Below are 20,121 nucleotides of genomic sequence, written 5' to 3'. Positions count from 1 at the left end.
TCCCCAACCCCCTTCCCCTCCTATCTGGGCCTGCGTGCGCGCGTCCTCCTCCTTCACGCGACGCCGCTAGCCTAGCACTCTCGCTGGAACCTCTGGCCCGAACGTTCCCTTTGCCCTCCGGCTGCGGAGCGGGCGGGATCCTGCACCGCCGTCGCTGCAGCCCGGGCGGGCGGGGCGGCGGCAGCGGCACGCGAGCCTGGAGGAGGGCCGTACCACCATTCGCCAGCACGCGGGGGGAGCCGCTCGCCCCGCCGCAAACGCCTCGGCGACCCCGCGGGGCTGAGGCGTCGCCGCGCCTGGGAGCTTGAGCGCCGAGCCGGCCTCGACCCCGAGCTCGGAGCCCCGCGGGCAGCGCCCGCCGCCGGCCCCACCCATCCGGGCCGAGGAGGCCGCGACCATGGCTGAGATGGAGGAGCGGAGCCTGGACAACTTCTTCGCCAAGAGAGACAAGAAGAAGAAGAAGGAGCGGAGCAACCGGGCGGCAAGCGCCGCGGGTTCGGCGGGCGTCGCCGGCGGGAGCAGCGGAGCCGCGGGCGCGGCGGGCGGTGGGGCGGGCGTGGGGACCCGGCCGGGCGACGGCGGGACCGCGGGCGCGGGGGCCACGGGCCCCGGGGCCGCCACCAAGGTTGTGACAAAGGTGAGGGGCCAGGGAGACTGGGAGTCGGGGCCCGGGCCGCGCGCTTGCGCCCATGTGCCCGCCCCCGCCCGCCTGCCTGCTTGCCTGCCCGGGGAAACGGCCGGGAGGGGCGGCCGGGGCCCGGCTGGCGGGCTGATGGGCGCGGAGGCTGCCACGTGACGCGGGCTTCCCACGGCGGGCCGCCTCGCGCTCCCCGCTGGACCCCCGGCACCCCGCTCCCGACCCGCGTCGCTTGGCTCGGGCGAGGACGCAAGCTGGCGGCGGCACCCTCCCGGGGAATCGGCCCGGGTCGGAAGTGCATCTATCGAATGACGTCTACTCTGAGTAATTTAGCGTTCTGATTTCAGACCAGTAGTCTGAGCTGAATTTTCTAACAATCACATTTGTGGCAGCTCTAACTGGCACGACTTGGTCCCGAAGTCCGTAAAAGAAAAGTCTCATGGCAAGATTGAGCTAGACGTTTAGTTGTGGGCTTCCTGTTGATTTCATCTGGCGTTTCCTGGTTGCTTTTAAAGTAACAGGTCTCATGAAGGAACGCGGTGGAAGTAAAGTTTACTCACGTTTGTCCTCCAGCCTAGTTGGCCTTGGGATTGAGCAAGGGCTTTGGCCAGAAAACGAGTCCACACTTTAGGTTCCAGCCGCTTCATCCCTTTTTCATAGTCTGATAGTTGTCTTAGTTGTGTTTTTACAAATAGCTTTAATTGACTAAGTGGTACCTGTTTTACAGGATGAAGATGAGTGGAAAGAATTTGAGCAAAAAGAGGTTGATTACAGCGGCCTAAGAGTTCAAGCAATGCAAATAAGGTATGGTCGTTACAGACGCGCTTAGATAACTCAAGGGATAGATACTGTATGTTTGGGGGTTTTTAGCCCCAAAACAGCATCACAGTACTCTTGTGCTTTAGATATGCTTATTAGGACTCTAATGGATTGTGCCTATTCCTCTGATGGCGGCCCTTCTATATGCTGATCAAATTAGCTGCCAGCTCTAAAATCCTGTGAGAGCTTGCCTGCTTCAAATCTTGGTTAGGCCTTTTTGAGACAGCTAAAATGGATTTTGTGGTTTCAAAATTTTTACTTTTAATATTGGTGGGTCGAAGTTAGTTTTTCTTTTTGTTTCAAAAAATAACAGGGGTGGTTTTCAGATCCTCTGTGACAGACAAGTTATATATGTATTTGTAATTGAAGCATAGTTAGAGGGAAATAGCAGATTTTACAAACAAGTTATATATGTATTCGTAATTGAAGCATAGTTAGAGGGAAATAACAGATTTTACGTATTCACACAGTGAAACCAACTTGTGTAATTAACACTGAGGTCAAGAAACTGAACATTACTGGTAGAGGAGAAAGCCCCCTCATAGTCACTGTTTTCACCCCTCAAATGACCACTAACCTAACACTAGATTAATTTTCCTAGAAACTTATAGAAATGCAATCATACTCTAAGTATATTTTTAAAGTTCAAGAAAACAGTAATTTCTGAAAATTGGATTGGTTGGCTTAGAGAATTTGAAATTAACGTATTTTATCAAGTCCAGTCTATGGTAGTCACATGGACTTTAGATTCATGTAAATAAATGTCATGTTTTTGAGGGTCTCATGAAGTAGAAAATCCATTGGTTTAGATTAAAAACCCTTTATTCTCAGTTTCAAGAAATAAGTGATCCCTGGAAATTCCCTGGCAGTCCAGTGGTTAGGACTCAGCACTCTCACTACCAGGGGCCTGGGGTCCATCCCTAGTCAAGGAGCTAAAGTCCCGCACGCCACACAGCACAGCCAAAAAAAGAAGTGAACCTGATGCACTGCCTTCCAGTTTGAAGTCTGTGATTTATATATGCCCGTGACTGCCTGGCACAGTGGAGGAAATACTTTTCCTTAACAAAATACTGTCTTTTGACCTCTCTAGATGGTAACATTTATGGTGTTAAATAACTTATTAAAAAACCAGGGCTAACTTTTATGACATTTGTTGGATACTTACCACAACTAGGCATTCATGTCCTAGGTTCTTTCACGTCGCTGTGTGAGCTTAAGCAAAGTGAAACCTGATTGATAGTGGGAAACTTTTAGGAAATGCAGCTTCCCCACATTTGAAATACCTTCCGTGGTGGTGTGAAGTAGAGGTGATTAGACTGGAGGTTTATTCCCAGCCACTTCTTGGCTTCCTTCGTGTGTTAGATGTTTTTTGTTTTTTCTTTTTTTGGTTGTGTTGGGTCTTTGTTGCTGCGCACGGGCTTTCTCTAGTTACCGCGAGCGAGGGCTACTCTTCATTGTGGTGTGCGGGCTTCTCATTGCCGTGGCTTCTTTTGTTGCAGGGCATGGGCTCTAGGCACACAGGCTTCAGTAGTTGCGGCACACAGGCTTCAGTAGTTGCAGCACACAGGCTCAGTAGTTGTGGTAAGCGGGCCCTAGAGTGCGTGGGCTTCAGTAGTTGCGGTACACTGGCTTGGTTGCTCCGTGGCATGTGGGATCTTCCCGGACCAGGGATCAAACCCATGTCCCCTGAATTGGCAGGAGGATTCTTTTTTTTTTTTTTGCGGTACGTGGGCCTCTCACTGTTGTGGCCTCTCCCGTTGCGGAGCACAGACTCCGGACACGCAGGCTCAGCGGCCATGGCTCATGGGCCCAGCTGCTCCGTGGCATGTGGCATCTTCCCGGACTGGGGCACGAACCCATGTCCCCTGCATCAGCAGGCGGACTCTCAACCACTGCGCCACCAGGGAAGCCCAGACCAGCTTTTTTGTACTGCTTTTTTCATTATTTAGCATCTAGTCATTGCCCCTCAGTGGCCATCCAGAGATCTTTCTCTTACCTGCTAACATTGAGAAACATACCTTCTTCAGGAAGCTGCTTTTGTGGATTCTCAGTCACTGTGGAGTCTGGGGTCTGTCTCCGTTGCCTTCATAAATCAACAGGGGAATCTAATCAACAGAGGGCTTCCAGGAAAGGCTTGAGAGTGAGAAGCCATCAGAGGGTTAATAATAATGACAAAAACTTTCACTTTATACAGCTGACGCTTGAACAACATGGGTTTGTACTGCATGGGTCCACTTATATGCAGATATTTTTCAATAGTAAATGCTGTATTACACGACCTGCGGTTGGTTGAATCTACCGATACGGAAGAACTGCAGATGAGGCATGTTAACACCCCTGTTGTTCAAGGGTCAACCATGTACTGAATATCTTTATAAACTTTGTATTAAATGTTCTTGACATTGACTCAGTAGGAGTGGGAGTCTACAAGGAAAGACACGTTGGTTCAATAGAATGGGAAGTAGGTTACTCACACAAATAGGATATAGTTGATAATGTGGCAAAAACATGGACTTTAGGGAAAGACAGACCTGGGCTTGCATTTTAGCCCTGCTGCATATGTGTGACCTTGGGCGAGTTACTTTACTTGTGAATGTTATCTGCAAAATTGAGATGACTACTCAGGATTTTTGTGAGGATTTTGAACAGGATGTTCATAATATATCCACTTGGTTAATGTTAATCAGCCTCTGTTTAGTGGGTAAATTAGAATGTCTTACTCTTGGGAATTTCTCTGCTATTTAACCATGAGGCACCTGCTTTATAATACCAATATTTGAGGAGAAGGGGTAATGGAGGCACATAATATTATCATGACTAAAGTCCTACTCTGGTGAGTCAGTTCACTATGGACTTAATAGGAGAACATGACATGTTCAGGTTGGCATTAGTATAACCATATAAAGAAAAATCCTTCTCAGAGTTGCTGGAGATCTTGAATGATTGTCTTTTATGACTTGGTCTTACCTTTTGTGCAGAAGCCCTCAGAAGGGGAGAGAAATGAGATCTCTCTCTTCTGTGGAATTGGAGGGGGGTGGTTATGCCTTTAGTTTGTTACCTTTTCTATCCATGAGAGAGACAGCCTTGCTATTTCAATATGAAACAAGGGAAAATGACACTTTGAAGTTGACTTAAAAATATCTTGAAATTCTCCATCTATAGTCTTAATTGTTTTTCTCCCAACTTATTGTGTTGAAAAATTACAAACCTCAGAAAAGTTGCAAGAATAGTAGAATAAGTACCCTTATACTCTTGCTGGAGATGTACAAATCATTTTTGCCACACTTACTTTCTCTTTAGTTAGCTGCATACAGTCTTAAAAGTTTTTGACACTAGTCCTCGTAGTAAGTTAGCATGCTGGACGTTTGTTGAAGGTGAGTGTGCAATTGAAAGGGGGAGAGTTTTCAGCAGCAGCAAGCATACTGTATTAACGTCCTAGCTCACATTTACCCATTAGCTCAAGATTTAAGGACCAAGAGTATTATGAGGTCATGTGTCAAGTTTTGTGTCTAGGTTAATCTTATTCAAGATCACATTGTTTACAGACAAGTTCTGAGAGGGAAGCCATTGAGATGGTGATAAAAGAAGGGGCCTAGCGCTTGAGCTTAGATTATTGGTTGATAGTAGGACCTATAGGCCTTTCCCATCTTTAAAATGGATTTGAGGAAGAAGGATTTCATTTACTACTTATTACTAAATGGTGAGCATGTGTCATGTTTCAATAAAAAATTGAGTCCTTGGATCCCAGTGGTTTTCTAGGAATCTTAAGAAATCTAGACTTTTAAACCCATTAGGTAGAGCTGGTTAATTTGTCCTTTGAAGAGAAGAAATTATTCCAGCATCCAAGCTGGATTCGTAGTAGCAAATATTTGTGGGACTGCTTTGTCCTGGATATTGGGCATCAACTACTGGGTCTTGGAGTTGTAAAAAAAAAAAAGCTCATGCTCTACTGAACACTAGTAGATCATTTCAGTGATGTGCAGGGGCCGTGGAGTCCAGGAGAGACGCTTAGGTCTACCATGAACGGGTCAAGAAAGAGTCCTTGGATGAAATACAGTGACATTTTAAGCTGCCAGCCATGGCTCATCAGGCCATTTCTATCCCCCCAGTTTACTGTTGTAACAGTGATTGGATAATAGGGTCAAATCAGTGGTGCTGCCCAGCATTCTGGCAAAAGTGCAGTCAAGTCTGGATTTTGTTTTAGCTGCTTTTGGGGAAGGGGGAGTTAGGATACATAAATTCTCCTGTAATGTCCCTTGAGATAAGGAGGTAAGAATGTTCTGTTCTTTATAGATACACCGCTGTAGAATGTGTGATCCTGATCAGTCTTACTAAAAAAAAGTGAATTTCTCAAATCTCAAAATAGGGAAAATTTTTGTTTCATATTTTAGAGCTATAAAGAGAGTGAAATGAAGTAATAGGCAACCTGAAAGAATATGGGCTCTGGAGTCCCACTGACTTGGCTCTGCTACATTGTAGCCCTGGTGAAGGTACTTAAGTATCTGAATATCAGTCTCCTCATATGTACAATGGGTCTTCTCCCCGCCTTAGTGTTCTTTCGATTTTTAACTTTGTAAAACGGGTACAACACTGCCTGGTATAGTAGATGCTCAGTAAATATTCCTTTTTGTAGCATTATCATTCCCAGTACCCCAAAGTAGTGCCTTACAGACTAATGCATATTCAAGACAGTATACTTTGGATTGTGATAATGAATTTACAGTAACATTGTAGTTTTTATTTTTATTTTATTTACTTATTTTTTAAGCATTGTAGTTTTTAAAACATCAAATTTAGCTGATGAGACGTTGTATATTATATTTGGATCAGACGCCAAATTTTAGCCTAGTTGTCTTCTGTGGAAATAATTCTCTGCAACATGATTTTTGTTCTTTGGCATTTGGAGGTTTGACATTTTCTGGAATATGTAAATATGAAAGAGTAGTAGGCTATTTAAATTATTTCTATCCTGCCATTGTTACTATAGCACTTGGGCAAGGCTCTTAGCATCTCTGGGCCTTATTTCCCTCTGTTGGGTGAAGTGTCTTGACTAGACAATTTCCAATGTTTAGTTTAGCTGATATTTCAGAATCTTATGAAGCAAAATACTAAGTTGTCTTGTGCCTATTATCAATATACAATCCCTCTAATTAAAACAGATCACTCTTATTTTCTAGTAATAGTTTGTAATCTAGAGGTATTTTAGATTTGTGATTTTTTAAATTCATTTCTTCACTTGTCTCTGAGGGTGAAAAGGTGATGAACACTAGACAGTAAAGGAATCTTCTTTTCTTTGAGACTCTCAGCATTCTATCAGACCAAATTGGAGTTTTTCTTCAAAGTTTATTTTTTTGCAGATTAGGAAAACAATGTTTTTGTTCTTTAGAACATTTGAAGAGTATAACAGCATAAAGAAATATGCAAGAATTATTCATAATCCCTTCTGCTTAGGGATAATCAGTGTTAAAATTTTTTTGATTTTCAGTTTATTGCAAGCTGATAATTCTGGAGTTTAAATATTAAAATAATTTAAGGGGAAAGCTATTTTAATTCAGTGCATTGTTGAAATTAACCATTTCTAAATGTAACTGATCAAATGAAAGCTATCACAGTTTGGGGATATAAGAGTGTAAAAGTGCCATGAAGTCACTTAAATCTTTGTGGGGATCTTATCACCCAGTCTGGCATGGATTGGGTTGCTGCGACATTGCTAACTACATAGTCAATTATAGCTAGGTCAATTATAGCTAGTCAGTTATACCTGTGCTTTTACTCATGGACCAAGCAAATTACATTTTAGTGTAATTACATAGGTGTGGCTTCAGAGGTGGGTAACTTTTTAAAAAAACTTCTTTTGGGACAATTTTGACATTTGGATACCACTGTTAGACTCCTGGATAAATTATGACTTTCATACTCTTACCTGATCATTCTACTTAAAAGCTTTAGGAAGCAAGATCATACTGCTTAGTGTCCATTTTAAAAGAACATGTTTTCATGTTGCTTTTTTTTTTTAATGAAAACTATGTTTTTTCTTATTATAAAGGTGGTATATGTGGTGCTTATATGAAAACCTAAATATGAAAATGCTGGAGAGGGTGTGGAGAAAAGGGAAACCTCTTGCACTGTTGGTGGGAATTAATACAGCCACTATGGAGAACAGTATGGAGTTTCCTTAAAAAATTAAAAATAGAACTACTGTATGACCCAGCAATCCCACTACTGGGCATATACCCTGAGAAAACCATAATTCAAAAAGAGGCATGTACCACAATGTTCATTGCAGCTCTATTTACAGTAGCCAGGACATGGAAGCAACCTAAGTGTGCATCAACAGGTGAATGGATAAAGAAGATGTGGCACATATATACAATGGAATATTACTCAGCCATAAAAAGAAACGAAATTGAATTATTTGTAGTGAGGTGGATGGCCGTAGAGACTGTCACACAGAGTGAAGTAAGTCAGAAAGAGAAAAATAAATACTGTATGCTAACACATATATATGGAATCTAAAAAAAAAAAAAAAAAAAAAATGGTTCTGAAGACCCTAGGGGCAGGACAAGAATAAAGACACAGATATAGAGAATGGACTTGAGAACACGGGGAGGGGGAAGGGTAAGCTGGGACGAAGTGAGAGAGTGGCATGGCCATATATACACTACCAAATGTAAAATAGATAGGTAGTGGGAAGCAGCCGCATAGCACAGGGAGATCAGCTCGGTGCTTTGTGACCACCTAGAGGGGTGGGATAGGGAGGGTGGGAGGGAGACGCAAGAGGGAGGGGGGATATATGTATACATATAGCTGATTCACTTTGTTATAAAGCAGAAACTAACACCATTGTAAAGCAATTATACTCCAATAAAGATGTTAAAAAATAATAAATAAAAAGCATGTAATACCAAATGCTTACGGCACTTACCATGTGCCAAGCACTGTTATCAGTGCTTTGTGTCTGTTAATCTTCATAATGGGGCTGTTACCCCCTTTTTACACGAGAAGACTGAGGCATACAGAAGTTAGATGCCGTACTTAGTCTTCCTGGCTAGTAAATGGCAGAGCCTGGGTGTATTGAACCAGCCAGTTTGGCTTTAAAATCTGCTCATAACTGCTTGCTCCATGAAGAAAATAAAGTCATGCATTCTAGCACCCACTTTTTAACATTTACCCAAGAAATCATTCTAATTGTCTTTCTATCTATATTAGGTGCATAGATTTTTAGTATTGATACGTTGTTGGTTTATGTGACATGATTATTACTTCCATGTTAGTGTAGGCCTAACATTTTAAATGGCTCCATAGGATTCTATTATGTGTTAGCAAAAAGGAAGACTGAAGGCTGGCTTAGCCATACTCCCCACGCTTTTTTCCTCTCAAACTATAGTCTTTAGTAAAATCGTGCTCTAAATGCAGATTGAAGGTAAGTTTGTTCCCTTTCTCGCTTTCTGTTGCCACCCTAGGCCTCTAAATTCTGGAAACATCTCTGGTTGGTGGACAATAAGTGATGGTACTATTATCTGAGTGTCTTTAAAGAAGACCATTAGCTATTCAAGAAATTTGTCATATAGCCAGAACTTATTTTAATAGACATGGAAAGAAAGCACCCTTAGATGTCATTTTGCAGAAACCAGGATATGCCCTGATGTTCCCAAGGTCACAGTCAAGGTAGGAGTCATATATACGTTGTTATGGGCATTGTCATGGATCAGATATCAAAAGGAGAAAATGTCTGAAAGAGTGGAAGGCCAGGGACAGAGCTTTAGGCAGCAGCATGTAGCATTTTCTTTTTTCTTTTTGTTGCGTTGGGTCTTCACAGCCACGCACGGGATTTCTCTTTGTTGCGGTGCACAGGCTTCTCATTGCATTGGCTTCTCGTTGAGGAGCATGGGCTCTAGGCACACAGGCTTCAGTAGTTGCAGCATGCAGTCTCAGTAATTGCAGCACATGAGCCCTAGAGCATGGGGGCTTCAGTAGTTGAGGCACATAGGCTCAGTAGTTGCAGTGCGTGGGCTTCAGTAGTTATGGCACACGGGCTCTAGAGCACAGACTCAGTAGTTGTGGCACATGGGCTTAGTTCCTCCGCGGCATGTGGGATCTTCCTGGACCAGGGATCGAACCCATGTCCCCTGCATTGGCAGGCGGATTCTTAACCACTGCTCTACCAGGGAAGTCCTGCAGCCTGTTTTTTTTAATAGAGGAAAGGACAGTTAGATTGATGACAGAGATTGATAAGCTGAAGACGTAGGAAACACCACCACTGTCATGGAAAGTAATCCAGGGAGAAGGTTGGTGGTCTGTGCCAGGTGCATCATCTGCAAGGGCAAAGAGTTGCAAAAAGGAAGTTTGATTTGGCAGTTATCTTTGTGCTGCCAAGCCAGCGGTATAGAGGCAAGATATATGTACTTGATAATTTAGCAAATTCAGGCTTACATAAAATAGTAATAAGTAATCCAACACAAGGAGAAATAAAGATACCTTGCAGACATCACAGACTTCTGACTCAAGTCGATTCGAGAATAAAAAAATAGGGACTTGCCTGGCAGCCCAGGGGTTAAGAATTCGCCTTCCAGTGCAGGGGATGTGGGTTCAGTCCCTGGTCAGGCAGCTAAGATACCACATGCCTTATGGCCAAAAAACCAAGAAAACATAAAACAGAAGCAATATTGTAATTCAGTAAAGACATTAAAAATGGTCCACATCAAATCTTAAAAAAAAAAATTAAAAATAGGCATTAAATAGAACAGTTCAGTCAGTCTTAGAATGGTATGTCACCACTGAGGATATATTTTGCATTTATAATCACTAGTAAGCCAAAGACTGAGTTCTTGTATTCTCTTCTTTAAATGCGTGACACATCTCTGATGTTAGGGACCAGTTCTATGTATTTCCTATGTCTAGACAGTAGAGACTGACACTAATAAAGTATGAAGCACTGATGTAAATACTGAATGCTAACTTGTTTTCCTCTGTTGGAATGTGAATTAATTTTGAGAGTATTTTTTTACATGTACTAAAGGATTAGGAAATGAAATTATACAACTTTTAAAACCCATACATTTGATCACTAAAAATATGCTTACCGTAAGTGCCTGTTTGTACACTTTGGTCCTAGAAAAAAATCAAGTAATTGTACTTTTAATCTTTCAAGTTGCCCTTTTCTCTACATTTCAGGTTAGATTGACCTCTCTTCCCTCCCTCAGTAGGGGCTGCTATAAATAATCAACACAGATTGTTAAAAGCCTGGCATGTCAGTGCGTTAAATATTTCTAGATATTCTTGAGTGTATGGAGTTTGCAAAAAGGGAAATGGAGACTGTCAGACAGAGAGGTTTTCTCAACCTTTTTCCAGCGATGAATCCTTTTACATGAAGTCCTAATGCATAAAATAGATTAAATCCCCTAATTCTTCCTCTCTTTTTTTTTTTTAAAAGCAAGTGAGGCATTTGGGCTTGAAGAGGTTAATAAGTACCTTCTCCAGAATCACAGATCATTATTGATAGAATTAAGGATTTGGACTGACAGTTTTCCTGGTGTTTCTGTAATTGAATTCACTTGTTTATTTTCCAATAGTGAAAAGGAAGAAGATGAAAATGAAAAAAGAGAAGATCCAGGTGATAACTGGGAAGAAGGCGGAGGAGGTGGTGGTGGTGTAGAAAAATCTTCAGGTCCCTGGAATAAAACAGCTCCGGTACAAGCACCTCCTGCTCCAGTAGTTGGTAACCTTCATATTTCATTTTCATAAAGATGTCTATTTGTGTATAATTTTATATGCAGTCAGCTTTCAACTAAATGCATGCTTGCACTGGGTGAGTAGGGTCTTCTTTCCATTCCTAGGAGAGAGACTTGTGTCTGATCTAAAGACTTTCATATCCTCAATAAAGAAATTTGGAAGTTAAGGCTGTAGGCTGCTTAAATCTTACTGCAGCCCTATAGCTTGCCAGATTTACATGTTTAAGCATTTTTTTTCAATGTTTGACGGCTGACTAAGGAATATTGGGTACCTGTGTCTTTTTTTTTCCATTCCCTATTTTACTCTCTCTGAAGAATGAATTCTCAGACAGGTGGATTTTATCACTCCCAAGAGGATGAAAAGTGCTTCTTGGCTCGGGGGAGAGTGGGAATGGTAAAGAAATCTTAAAGGGATCTTACAGTGGTTTGTGGCCCATCAGAGGGCCAGAGTATGTAAACATATGTACAGTGTATCTATGGTATTAACATTTTTTGCTTGGGGCGTGGGGACAGTACTGTTTAGAAGAAAGTTGTCTAAAAAGGCTCTTTTAGGAAGGCAATAAAGAAAAAATGTTGAGAAATAATGCTCTGATGTATACCCATTTTATACAGAATAATATAAAGGATAACAAATCACCCCCAAATGTTACTGTCCAAAGATCACAGATTACTACCATGCATAGTTTTTCCTTCTAGCTGCATTACACTTGAGCTAATGAATGATGTAGAGATGTTCATTTGAAAGGAAGCTTTGGATAACTAGAAAACGTGTGTAAAACACTGAATTCATGTTTAGGATGGGGGGCGGTGAATGGTATGTAAGAAAAGCTGAAAGGCTGTGTCCTCAAAATCTTGGTCATGGTACAAGACTTTGGGCTGCTTAATTTTTTCTCCTGTTTTACTAGAAAATAAAAAATTCATTGATGATGTAAAAGTGGTCATACTTTGAAAGGTAGTCCCTGATGAGACCTGTCTCCCAGGAACAGCAGATGCCTTTCCCACTTCCAATAAGTTGACTTAATAGAACTCACTTACATAGATAATTAAAATTGTACATGGAAGAGAAATTGGAAGACTACTTTTACCCTAGAAAAATAGGCCTTTGCTTTTGGACATTTCCTCAGATAACTTTCCTTCTGTTGTTCAGAGACCCTTAATGTAAGTATTGTTTTTTTCCATACTGTTAAAATGATCAGGAATTCAGGAGTAGCTTATTAAAACGCCAAGCACTTGAATAGTTTCTCTAAACTGTTTTGAAATGTTAGTTACAGAAACCCCAGAACCGACAATGACTAGTGGCGTGTATAGGCCTCCTGGGGCCAGGTTGACCACAACAAGGAAAGCACCCCAAGGACCACCAGAAATCTACAGTGATACACAGTTCCCATCCCTGCAGTCCACTGCCAAGCATGTAGAAAGCCGGAAGTAAGTATTCTCAATATTGTGTTTTGGAGCCCTATCCTTTGGCCAGGGAGTGGGGTTTTTGGGATTTGAAAACCCACCTGGGGTGTTGCAGTAAAGCCCAAGCTGCAGCTGAGAGGCAACTGAGAATTAAGGTGGGACTTATATGCCCAGGACTGGGGGGAGAAGGGGGGAAGGACCCGGGGCGGGGGGGCGAGGGGAAAGAGCACCAAAGACAAACTTCGTCTGCAAGTTTCCCTTATCCCTAGTTTATGTCATTCTGTAGCCATGACAAGTCTCATCTAGTAAGAATTCTTAATAAATATTAAGTACATTATTGCTGCTTCTGTGTTCCTTGTAATATAGAAACTAGAAAAGTCAGCAATACTTCATTATATTCCCAGTTAATATGAGTAGATGACAGATGTTGGCATTTATAAATCTAATATTAAAAATAATCTTATTTCAGCAGGTACTTAAAATGAATGCTACCTGGAGTTAAATGACCACATATGGCACATCCACATCTTATTTAGGGACATGAATTTTTTACAAAGTAAATAAAATGGGAAGAAATGTAAATGACATCAGATGGAAATTTTTCGGGGTGGCTTTTAAATTAAATCCCAGCGTTTTTGTCTCTTTGAGAGCATAGCTGGCTTGAATTTAAGCCTCCACTTGACTTGTTCCTCTGCTCTGTCCTCCACGAGAGGCAGTGATTCACCACACTCATCTTTATCTGACCCACTCCCATAAAGTAGATGTGTGGAGAGTTCTTTGAATAATGAGTAGAACTTTACTTGAATGAGGAAATTGTTGTTCTTACTTTATGCATAAAGAAAGAGATGTGTATTGTCTATTATTTGCTAAGAGTAACAATGAGTCTTAGAAGGAATCACCATGTCATTAGACAGCTTTTTAACTTTCCAGTTGTCTTGAAGTTGGTCCCAAAATAGGTCTTCAGTTAATAGTATTCAGTAGATTTGCTACCACAGAAAATAGGACCCTAGAGCTTCAGTACAGTATTCTATATTTTCTGTTCATTTGAAGCCTTAAAAGTGGTTTTGGTAAGGATTTATATACCAGTTTCCCCCTCCTGTCCCTTCCTCAGGATTTTTCTAAGGGGTGGCTTTTTTTTAAATTCAAGGAAGGATATTTTCAAAACAACCTAGTGAAGAAGAAATATTTACTGATTACATTTCTTTTCCCTTAGGGATAAAGAAATGGAGAAGAGCTTTGAAGTAGTAAGACACAAAACTAGAGGTAGGGATGAGGTTTCAAAAAACCAGGCCCTTAAACTTCAGCTAGACAACCAGTATGCTGTGCTTGAGAATCAGAAAAGCAGCCACACACAGTACAATTAAGGAATGGTGTTTGCTAACCCTTCTAAGGTAACTAGACCACAGCTAACCACCACGGACAGCCATCATCATCTGATCTCTGCTGGATCTACAACTGATGCAGACCACTCGGTATACGGGACCGGCCCTATTGCACTATGGAAGTTTAAAGTATCACAACTGCTCTTTATGTGTATTGGATTTAGGGGGATTTTCATTGTTATATAAATGTGTCAACTAGATTCAGCAGTGTTCTTTCAGAGTTACTCTGCAAATACAAAATAATCGAAAACTGCAGCCAGTGGTCATTTCAAAATCTTTTTATGTTCAGATACTGAGCCTTCGTAAGGGTTGACTACCTCAGATTTGCTGCACTCATTGTGGACTTCATGTGGATCACAACTTCTGGATAAGAAGGTTACAGCTTTTAAGTGTCGATGTGAAACTTGAAACCAGCTCTACTGGATTCCTATCAGAAATCCTGCAGAAAGTCAGCCATCTTCTGGGTTCTGATCTGCTGTAAAAGATGAAGATTTAAGTGACCTTAATTAACCTGTCCTGTGCCCCATTCATAAGGAACACTCTGTAGTGGGTATTAGACTTCCTGGAACATGCCGCTCTCTAAAGAACTGATGTGTTCAGATAATCTGTGTAGGGCTGTGATTTATAATTTAAACTTTGAGTTGTATTCTGAGGTAACCACAAATTAAATTCAACCAAACTCGGGTCACCAAGTGGGAAAAGGGGTGTGGGGGGGGAATAATCTTATTTTTTTAGTAATTTTTTATTTGGGTAGTACTTTTTCTGTGTTCCATATTAAGGCTTTTTTTTCCTTTCTTTCTTTCTTTTTTTTTTTGCTTTGACTTGGAATAGTTCTTTGACAGAGCATATTGCTTGGCTAAGTAACCTGAAATATGCATTGGAATTGTGAAACGTCTCATGAATTTGCCAATCCCTAGAGCAGAACCAGATGGCCTTTGATACAAAGGGCAGTAGATGCAGGGGGCTCTACTTCAGGTGCTGCTAAAGCTTCCTCTAATCAGGTCTAAGTTGTATAGTAAACTTGTGGAAAGAGTATATTTTCTGCTCAGGCCAAGGGAGTCACAGATGTGTCCTTATAAATTCAAAGCAGTGAGAGCAGAACCTCAACCTAAAACCCACTGAAGTTTCATGGATCTTGCATGATCTCTGACAAGAATTCCAGATGCACTTGTGCCCAAACGTTTAAGGTATTAGACGCAGTGATTGTCTCAGCCTAGCTCTGTCATCAACCTCCTGGTGTGTCTTTTTACGTTGTTCATTTGGAGAGTCAGGGGCGAAAGACAGGTGATGTAGCACTTCTGTTTTTAATGATTACAGCTTAAACTATCCAGTAATTTTTAGTCCTGGAAAAGGACATCAGGACGCTACCCAGGATTACTGAAAAGTCTTTCCATCTAATGAGATAGTCTGGTAATTTCCTAGTTTTGTATCTTCGGTTCAATAGAAATATTTCAAAGTGGCATGTGACCACTTGATGCAGAGTCTGGATTTCTCTGTAATAAAATCCCTTTGCCAAATGTAGGAGTTGCAGACTTGCTACTGGCAAGAGTGAAGCAAATGGGTGAGTAAAACTATCCTGATGTGGGAGCATTTTCCTCTAGGAGTTCAGTCTTGATAAGTGTCAGTGCAGGAATCGCACTCCTAGGAGTGTTACAGAGTCATCTGCTGTCAGATGCGAACCATATCTGGGCAATAATGTTGGCATTATTTGAAGTGGCAGGCAGGATGCCTACGTTCTGGTGTACTTGGGTGAGTAGCTGAGCCAGCCAAGGAGAGGTTGGATGAGTGAGAAACAAAGGATTCTTGGTTAATCTGAAGACTTCATTTGAGAACCAAAAATCTTTTAACAAATAACCTCTTGGACCTTGAGCCACATATTTCCCCTAAAAAGTATGCATTTTTTTCCAGCAAAATTTCGTTGGGGGTTATGTTATTGAGGAATGAACTGAGACGAATATGTGGAAATGTTACTTAATGGCATAGAAATCTGAAGACCTGCAGGAGATTTAAAATTCCAACCCTTCTTATAACTTTTTAAAAGATTGTGAAATTATCAGAATGCACATGAATCAAGTTTTAATATGCTGTATGATGGGTGGATGAGGCTGTCCATTGTACCATTTCTTTCTTTGAATTCTCAGGCATGGTTTGGCAGTGCAAAAACTCTGTAACATTAACAAATTCAATAAAAAGTAAATATGTAGATTTTAGAGTCTGGTGGTTTTTACTCTTAACTGGTAACTGATTATCTTTGAAAATGGAGAATTGATGACATTCCTCCTTTGCTCTAGGAGGCTGATAATGTCATCTCGAGTGACCTTTCCATTTGAGAAATGTTTGTAGAGTACTCTTAATGTTAAAACCAGACCTGGAATGAAACTGGCTGTGAACCTGTGATGAATATTATTTTCCAAAGATAAACATTGAAATGTATTCTTGTCTTCATTGCTGTATTAAATTGTGTTATCTTAGACCATAGTAGGGAAATCTACAGTCTTTACTATGTAAACTAAAGATTTCAGGGCTTGTCCTCTGAGAAGCTTACAAATTTCTCAAATGAGAGCCATTTTAAATTTCAGGATTTAGTCTGGATTATAGTCCCTAAATTTCTAAACTAGAGGAAGTATATTTTCAGTCATTTTTGGTTGGAGTGTGAAATTTTTGAAATATCAAAAATCAAATACAAGTGCTTTTTTAACTGAACTGTTCATTTTGGAATGTAAGTATATGTATTTTTTTCATACCTACAACTCATTTATTTTGTAACTGGAAGTATGTACCTGTTAATGTTCCTCATCTATTTCACCCATCCCCACACACACCCCTCCCCTCTGGCATGTGTTGTTCTCAGTATCTATGACTGTTTCTTTGTTTGTTTTTGTTTTATAAATTCTACATATAAGTGAAATCACTATTTGTCTGAACTATTTCACTAAGCATAATACCCTCCAGGTCCATCCATGTTGCTAATGGCAAATTTTCATTCTCTTTTATGGCTGTTATTTCATTGTATCTATGTAACACATTTTCTTCATTAGGTTGCTTCCATATATTGGCTGTTGTAAATAATGCTGCATTGAACATAGGGATGTACATGTCTTTTCAAAGTAATGATTTTACTTTGCTCGGATAAATACCCAGGAGTGGTATTGCTGGGTCGTATGGTAGATCTATTTTTAATTTTTTGAGGAGCCTCCATACTGTTCTCCATAGTGGCTGCACCAATTTACATTCCCACAAATAGTGCATGAGGGTTCCCCTTTCTCCACATGCTTGAGAACTCTTGTTATTTGTTGTCTTTTTGATAATAGCCATTCTGACAGGTGTGAGGTGATAACTGTGGTTTTGGTTTGCATTTCCCTGGTGATAGTGATGTTGAACATCTATCTGCATGACTTTTGTGGGAAAATGTCTTCTCAGGTCCTTCAGGTCCTCTGTCCATTTTTATCTTTATTTTTATTTTTATTTTTGGCTATGCCATGTGGCATGCAGGATCTTAGTTCCCTGACCAAGGATCGAACCCATGCCCCCTGCAGTGGAAGCGTGGAGTCTTAACCACTGGACTACCAGTGACGTCCCTGTATGAGTTCTTTTTATATTTGGATATTAACCACTTACCTGATACATCCTTTGCAAATATATTCTCCCATTTAGTAGTTGGCCTTTTTATTTTGTTGGTAGTTTCCTTCACTGTGCAAAAGCACAAAAGCTTTTTAGGTTTATGTAGTCCCATTTGTTTATTTTTTTTTGTTTCTTTTACCTGAGAAGACAGAAGATATATATATACACACACACACACACACACAAAACTGAGACCAATGGTAAAGAGCATCCTCCCTATGTTTTTTCTTCTAGAAACTTTATGGTTTCAGGTCTTACATTTTGAGTTTATATATGGTGTGAGAAAGTAGTCCAGTTTATTTTGCATGTAGCTGTCCAGTTTCCCAAATCATTTATTGAAGATGCTGTCTTTTCTGTTGTATATCCTTTATCATAGATTAATTGATGATAAAAGTGTGAGTTTGTTTCTGGGCTCTCTATTCTGTTCCATTGGTCTGTGTGTGTTTTTATGCCAGTACCATTCTGTTTTGATTACTATACCTTTGTAGTATACTTTGAAATCAGGGATCATGTTACCTCTAGCTTCGTTCTTTCTCAAGATTGTTTTGGCCTTTTGGGGTCTTTGGTGTTTCCATACAAATTTTAGAATTATTCTAGTTCTGTGAAAAATAGCATTGGTATTTTGATAGGGATTGCATTGAATCTATAGATTGCCTTGGGGGGTATGGTCACTTTAACAATATTCTTCAATCCATGAGCACAGTACATCTTCACATTTGTTAGTGTCATCAATTTCTTTCATCAGTGAATACAGGTCTTTTACCTTCCTAGTCAGATTTATTCCTGGTATTCTTTTTGATGCAACTGTAAATGGAATTTCTCTTTCTGATAGTTGTTAGTGTATAGCAATGCAACAGATTTCTGTATATTAATTTTGTAACCTGCAACTTTACTGAATTCATTGATAAGTTCTAATAGTTTTTTGGTGGCATCTTTAGGATTATCTGCATACAGTATCATGTCATCTGCAGACAGTGAGAGCATTACTTCATCCTTTGAAATTTGAATTCCTCTTATTTTTTTTCTTGTCTGATTGTTGTGGCTAGGACCTACAATACTATGTTGAATAAAAGTGGTGAGAGTGGACATCCTTGTTTTGTTCCTGATCTTAGAGGAAATGCTTTCAGCTTTTTACCATATGATGTTACCTGTAGGCTTGTCACACATGGCTTTTATTATACTGAGGTATGTTCTCTTCTGTACCCACTTTGTCGATAGTTTTTTTAAAATATTTTTGTATTTATTTTGGTGGCTCCAGGTCTTAGTTGTGGCATGCATGTGGGATCTAGTTCCCTGACCAAGGATCAAACCCGGGCCTCCTGCATTGGGAGCACAGAGTCTTACCCACTGGACCACAAGGGAAGTCCCTTTGTTGAGAATTTTTATCATAAATGGATTTTGAATTTTGTCAAAAGCTTTCCTGCATCTATTGAGATGATCATGATTTTTATTCAGTTAATATGGTGTATCACATTGATCGATTTGGGGATAAATCATCCTTGCATCCCTGGGTTAAATCCCACTTTTATCATGTTGTATGATCCTTTTAATGTATTGTTGAATTTGATTTGCTAATGTTTTCTTGAGGATTTTTGCATCTGTGTTTATCAATGATATTGGCCTGTAATTTTCTTATTTTCTTAATATCTTTGGTTTGGGTATCAGGGTGATCGTGGCCTTGTAGAATGAATTTGGAAGTGTTTCTTCCTCTGCAATTTTTGGAATTTGAGAAGGGTAGATGTTAACTCAATGTTTCGTAGAATCAGCTGTAAAGCTGTCTGGTATTGGACTTTTGTTGGAAGTTTTTGGGGTTTTTTCTTTGTTTTGTTTTTTTGTTTTTATTACTGATTCAATTTCCATTACTGTTAGTCTGTTCATGTTTTCTCCTTCCTGAATCAGTCTTGGGAGATTGTACATTCCTAGGAATGTATCCATTTCTTCTAAGTTTTCCAGTTTATTGGCATATAAGTGTTCATAGTATTCTCATGATCTTATATTTCTGTGGCATTGGTTGCAACTTCTCTGTTTTCATTGCTGATTTTTACTTACTTGGGCCTTCTCTCTTTTCCTTGATGTATCTGGCTAAAAGTTTATCAATTTTATTTATCTTTTCAAAGAATCAGCTGTTTCATTCCTTTTTTTTCTATTGTATTTTTAGTCTCTGTTTCATTTATTTCTGCTCTGATCTTTATTATTTCTTTCCTTCTACTTAACTTTGGATTTTGTTTGTTCTTTTTCTACTTCCTTTAGGTATAAGGTTGTTTGGGTATAGGTATAAGATTTTTCTTGTTTTCTGAGGTTTACCTATAGGTATAGGTATACCTATAGGTATAGGTATAAGATTTTTCTTGTTTTCTGAGGTTTGTATTACTATAAACTTTCCTCTTAGAATGGCTTTTGCTGTGTCCCATGGATTTTGGATCATTGTGTTTTCATTTGTCACCAGGTTTCTTTTTATTTCCTCTGATTTTTTTTCAGTGACCTATTGGTTGTTCAGTAGCATATTGTTTAGCCTCCATGTGTTTGTACT

At 40.2% G+C, this 20,121-nt stretch overlaps 1 protein-coding gene across 3 annotated transcripts; it reads left to right on the top strand.

Moving 5' to 3' along the window:
* Window positions 1–14: 14 nt before the first annotated feature.
* On the top strand, window positions 15–16,173 carry CDV3 (CDV3 homolog). 3 transcript variants are annotated; one of them, XM_067737780.1, is made up of 5 exons: window positions 15–637; window positions 1,365–1,441; window positions 11,029–11,174; window positions 12,453–12,612; window positions 13,980–16,173. In XM_067737780.1, exons 1-5 carry the CDS (start codon window positions 398–400, stop codon window positions 13,981–13,983), a joined length of 627 nt encoding a protein of 208 aa, XP_067593881.1. In that variant the 5' UTR covers window positions 15–397; the 3' UTR covers window positions 13,984–16,173. The 3 variants fall into 3 exon arrangements, with proteins under 3 accessions (XP_067593881.1, XP_067593879.1, XP_067593880.1); XM_067737778.1 differs by having other exon boundaries at window positions 16–637; window positions 13,802–16,173; XM_067737779.1 differs by having other exon boundaries at window positions 17–637; window positions 14,260–16,173.
* Window positions 16,174–20,121: the final 3,948 nt, after the last annotated feature.

Source organism: Pseudorca crassidens, chromosome 5 (assembly GCF_039906515.1).
Source record: "Pseudorca crassidens isolate mPseCra1 chromosome 5, mPseCra1.hap1, whole genome shotgun sequence".
NCBI lineage: Eukaryota > Metazoa > Chordata > Mammalia > Artiodactyla > Delphinidae > Pseudorca > Pseudorca crassidens.
The sequence above is the reverse complement of the archived record's forward strand: the minus strand, read 5'-3'. Positions and strand labels throughout refer to the sequence as shown.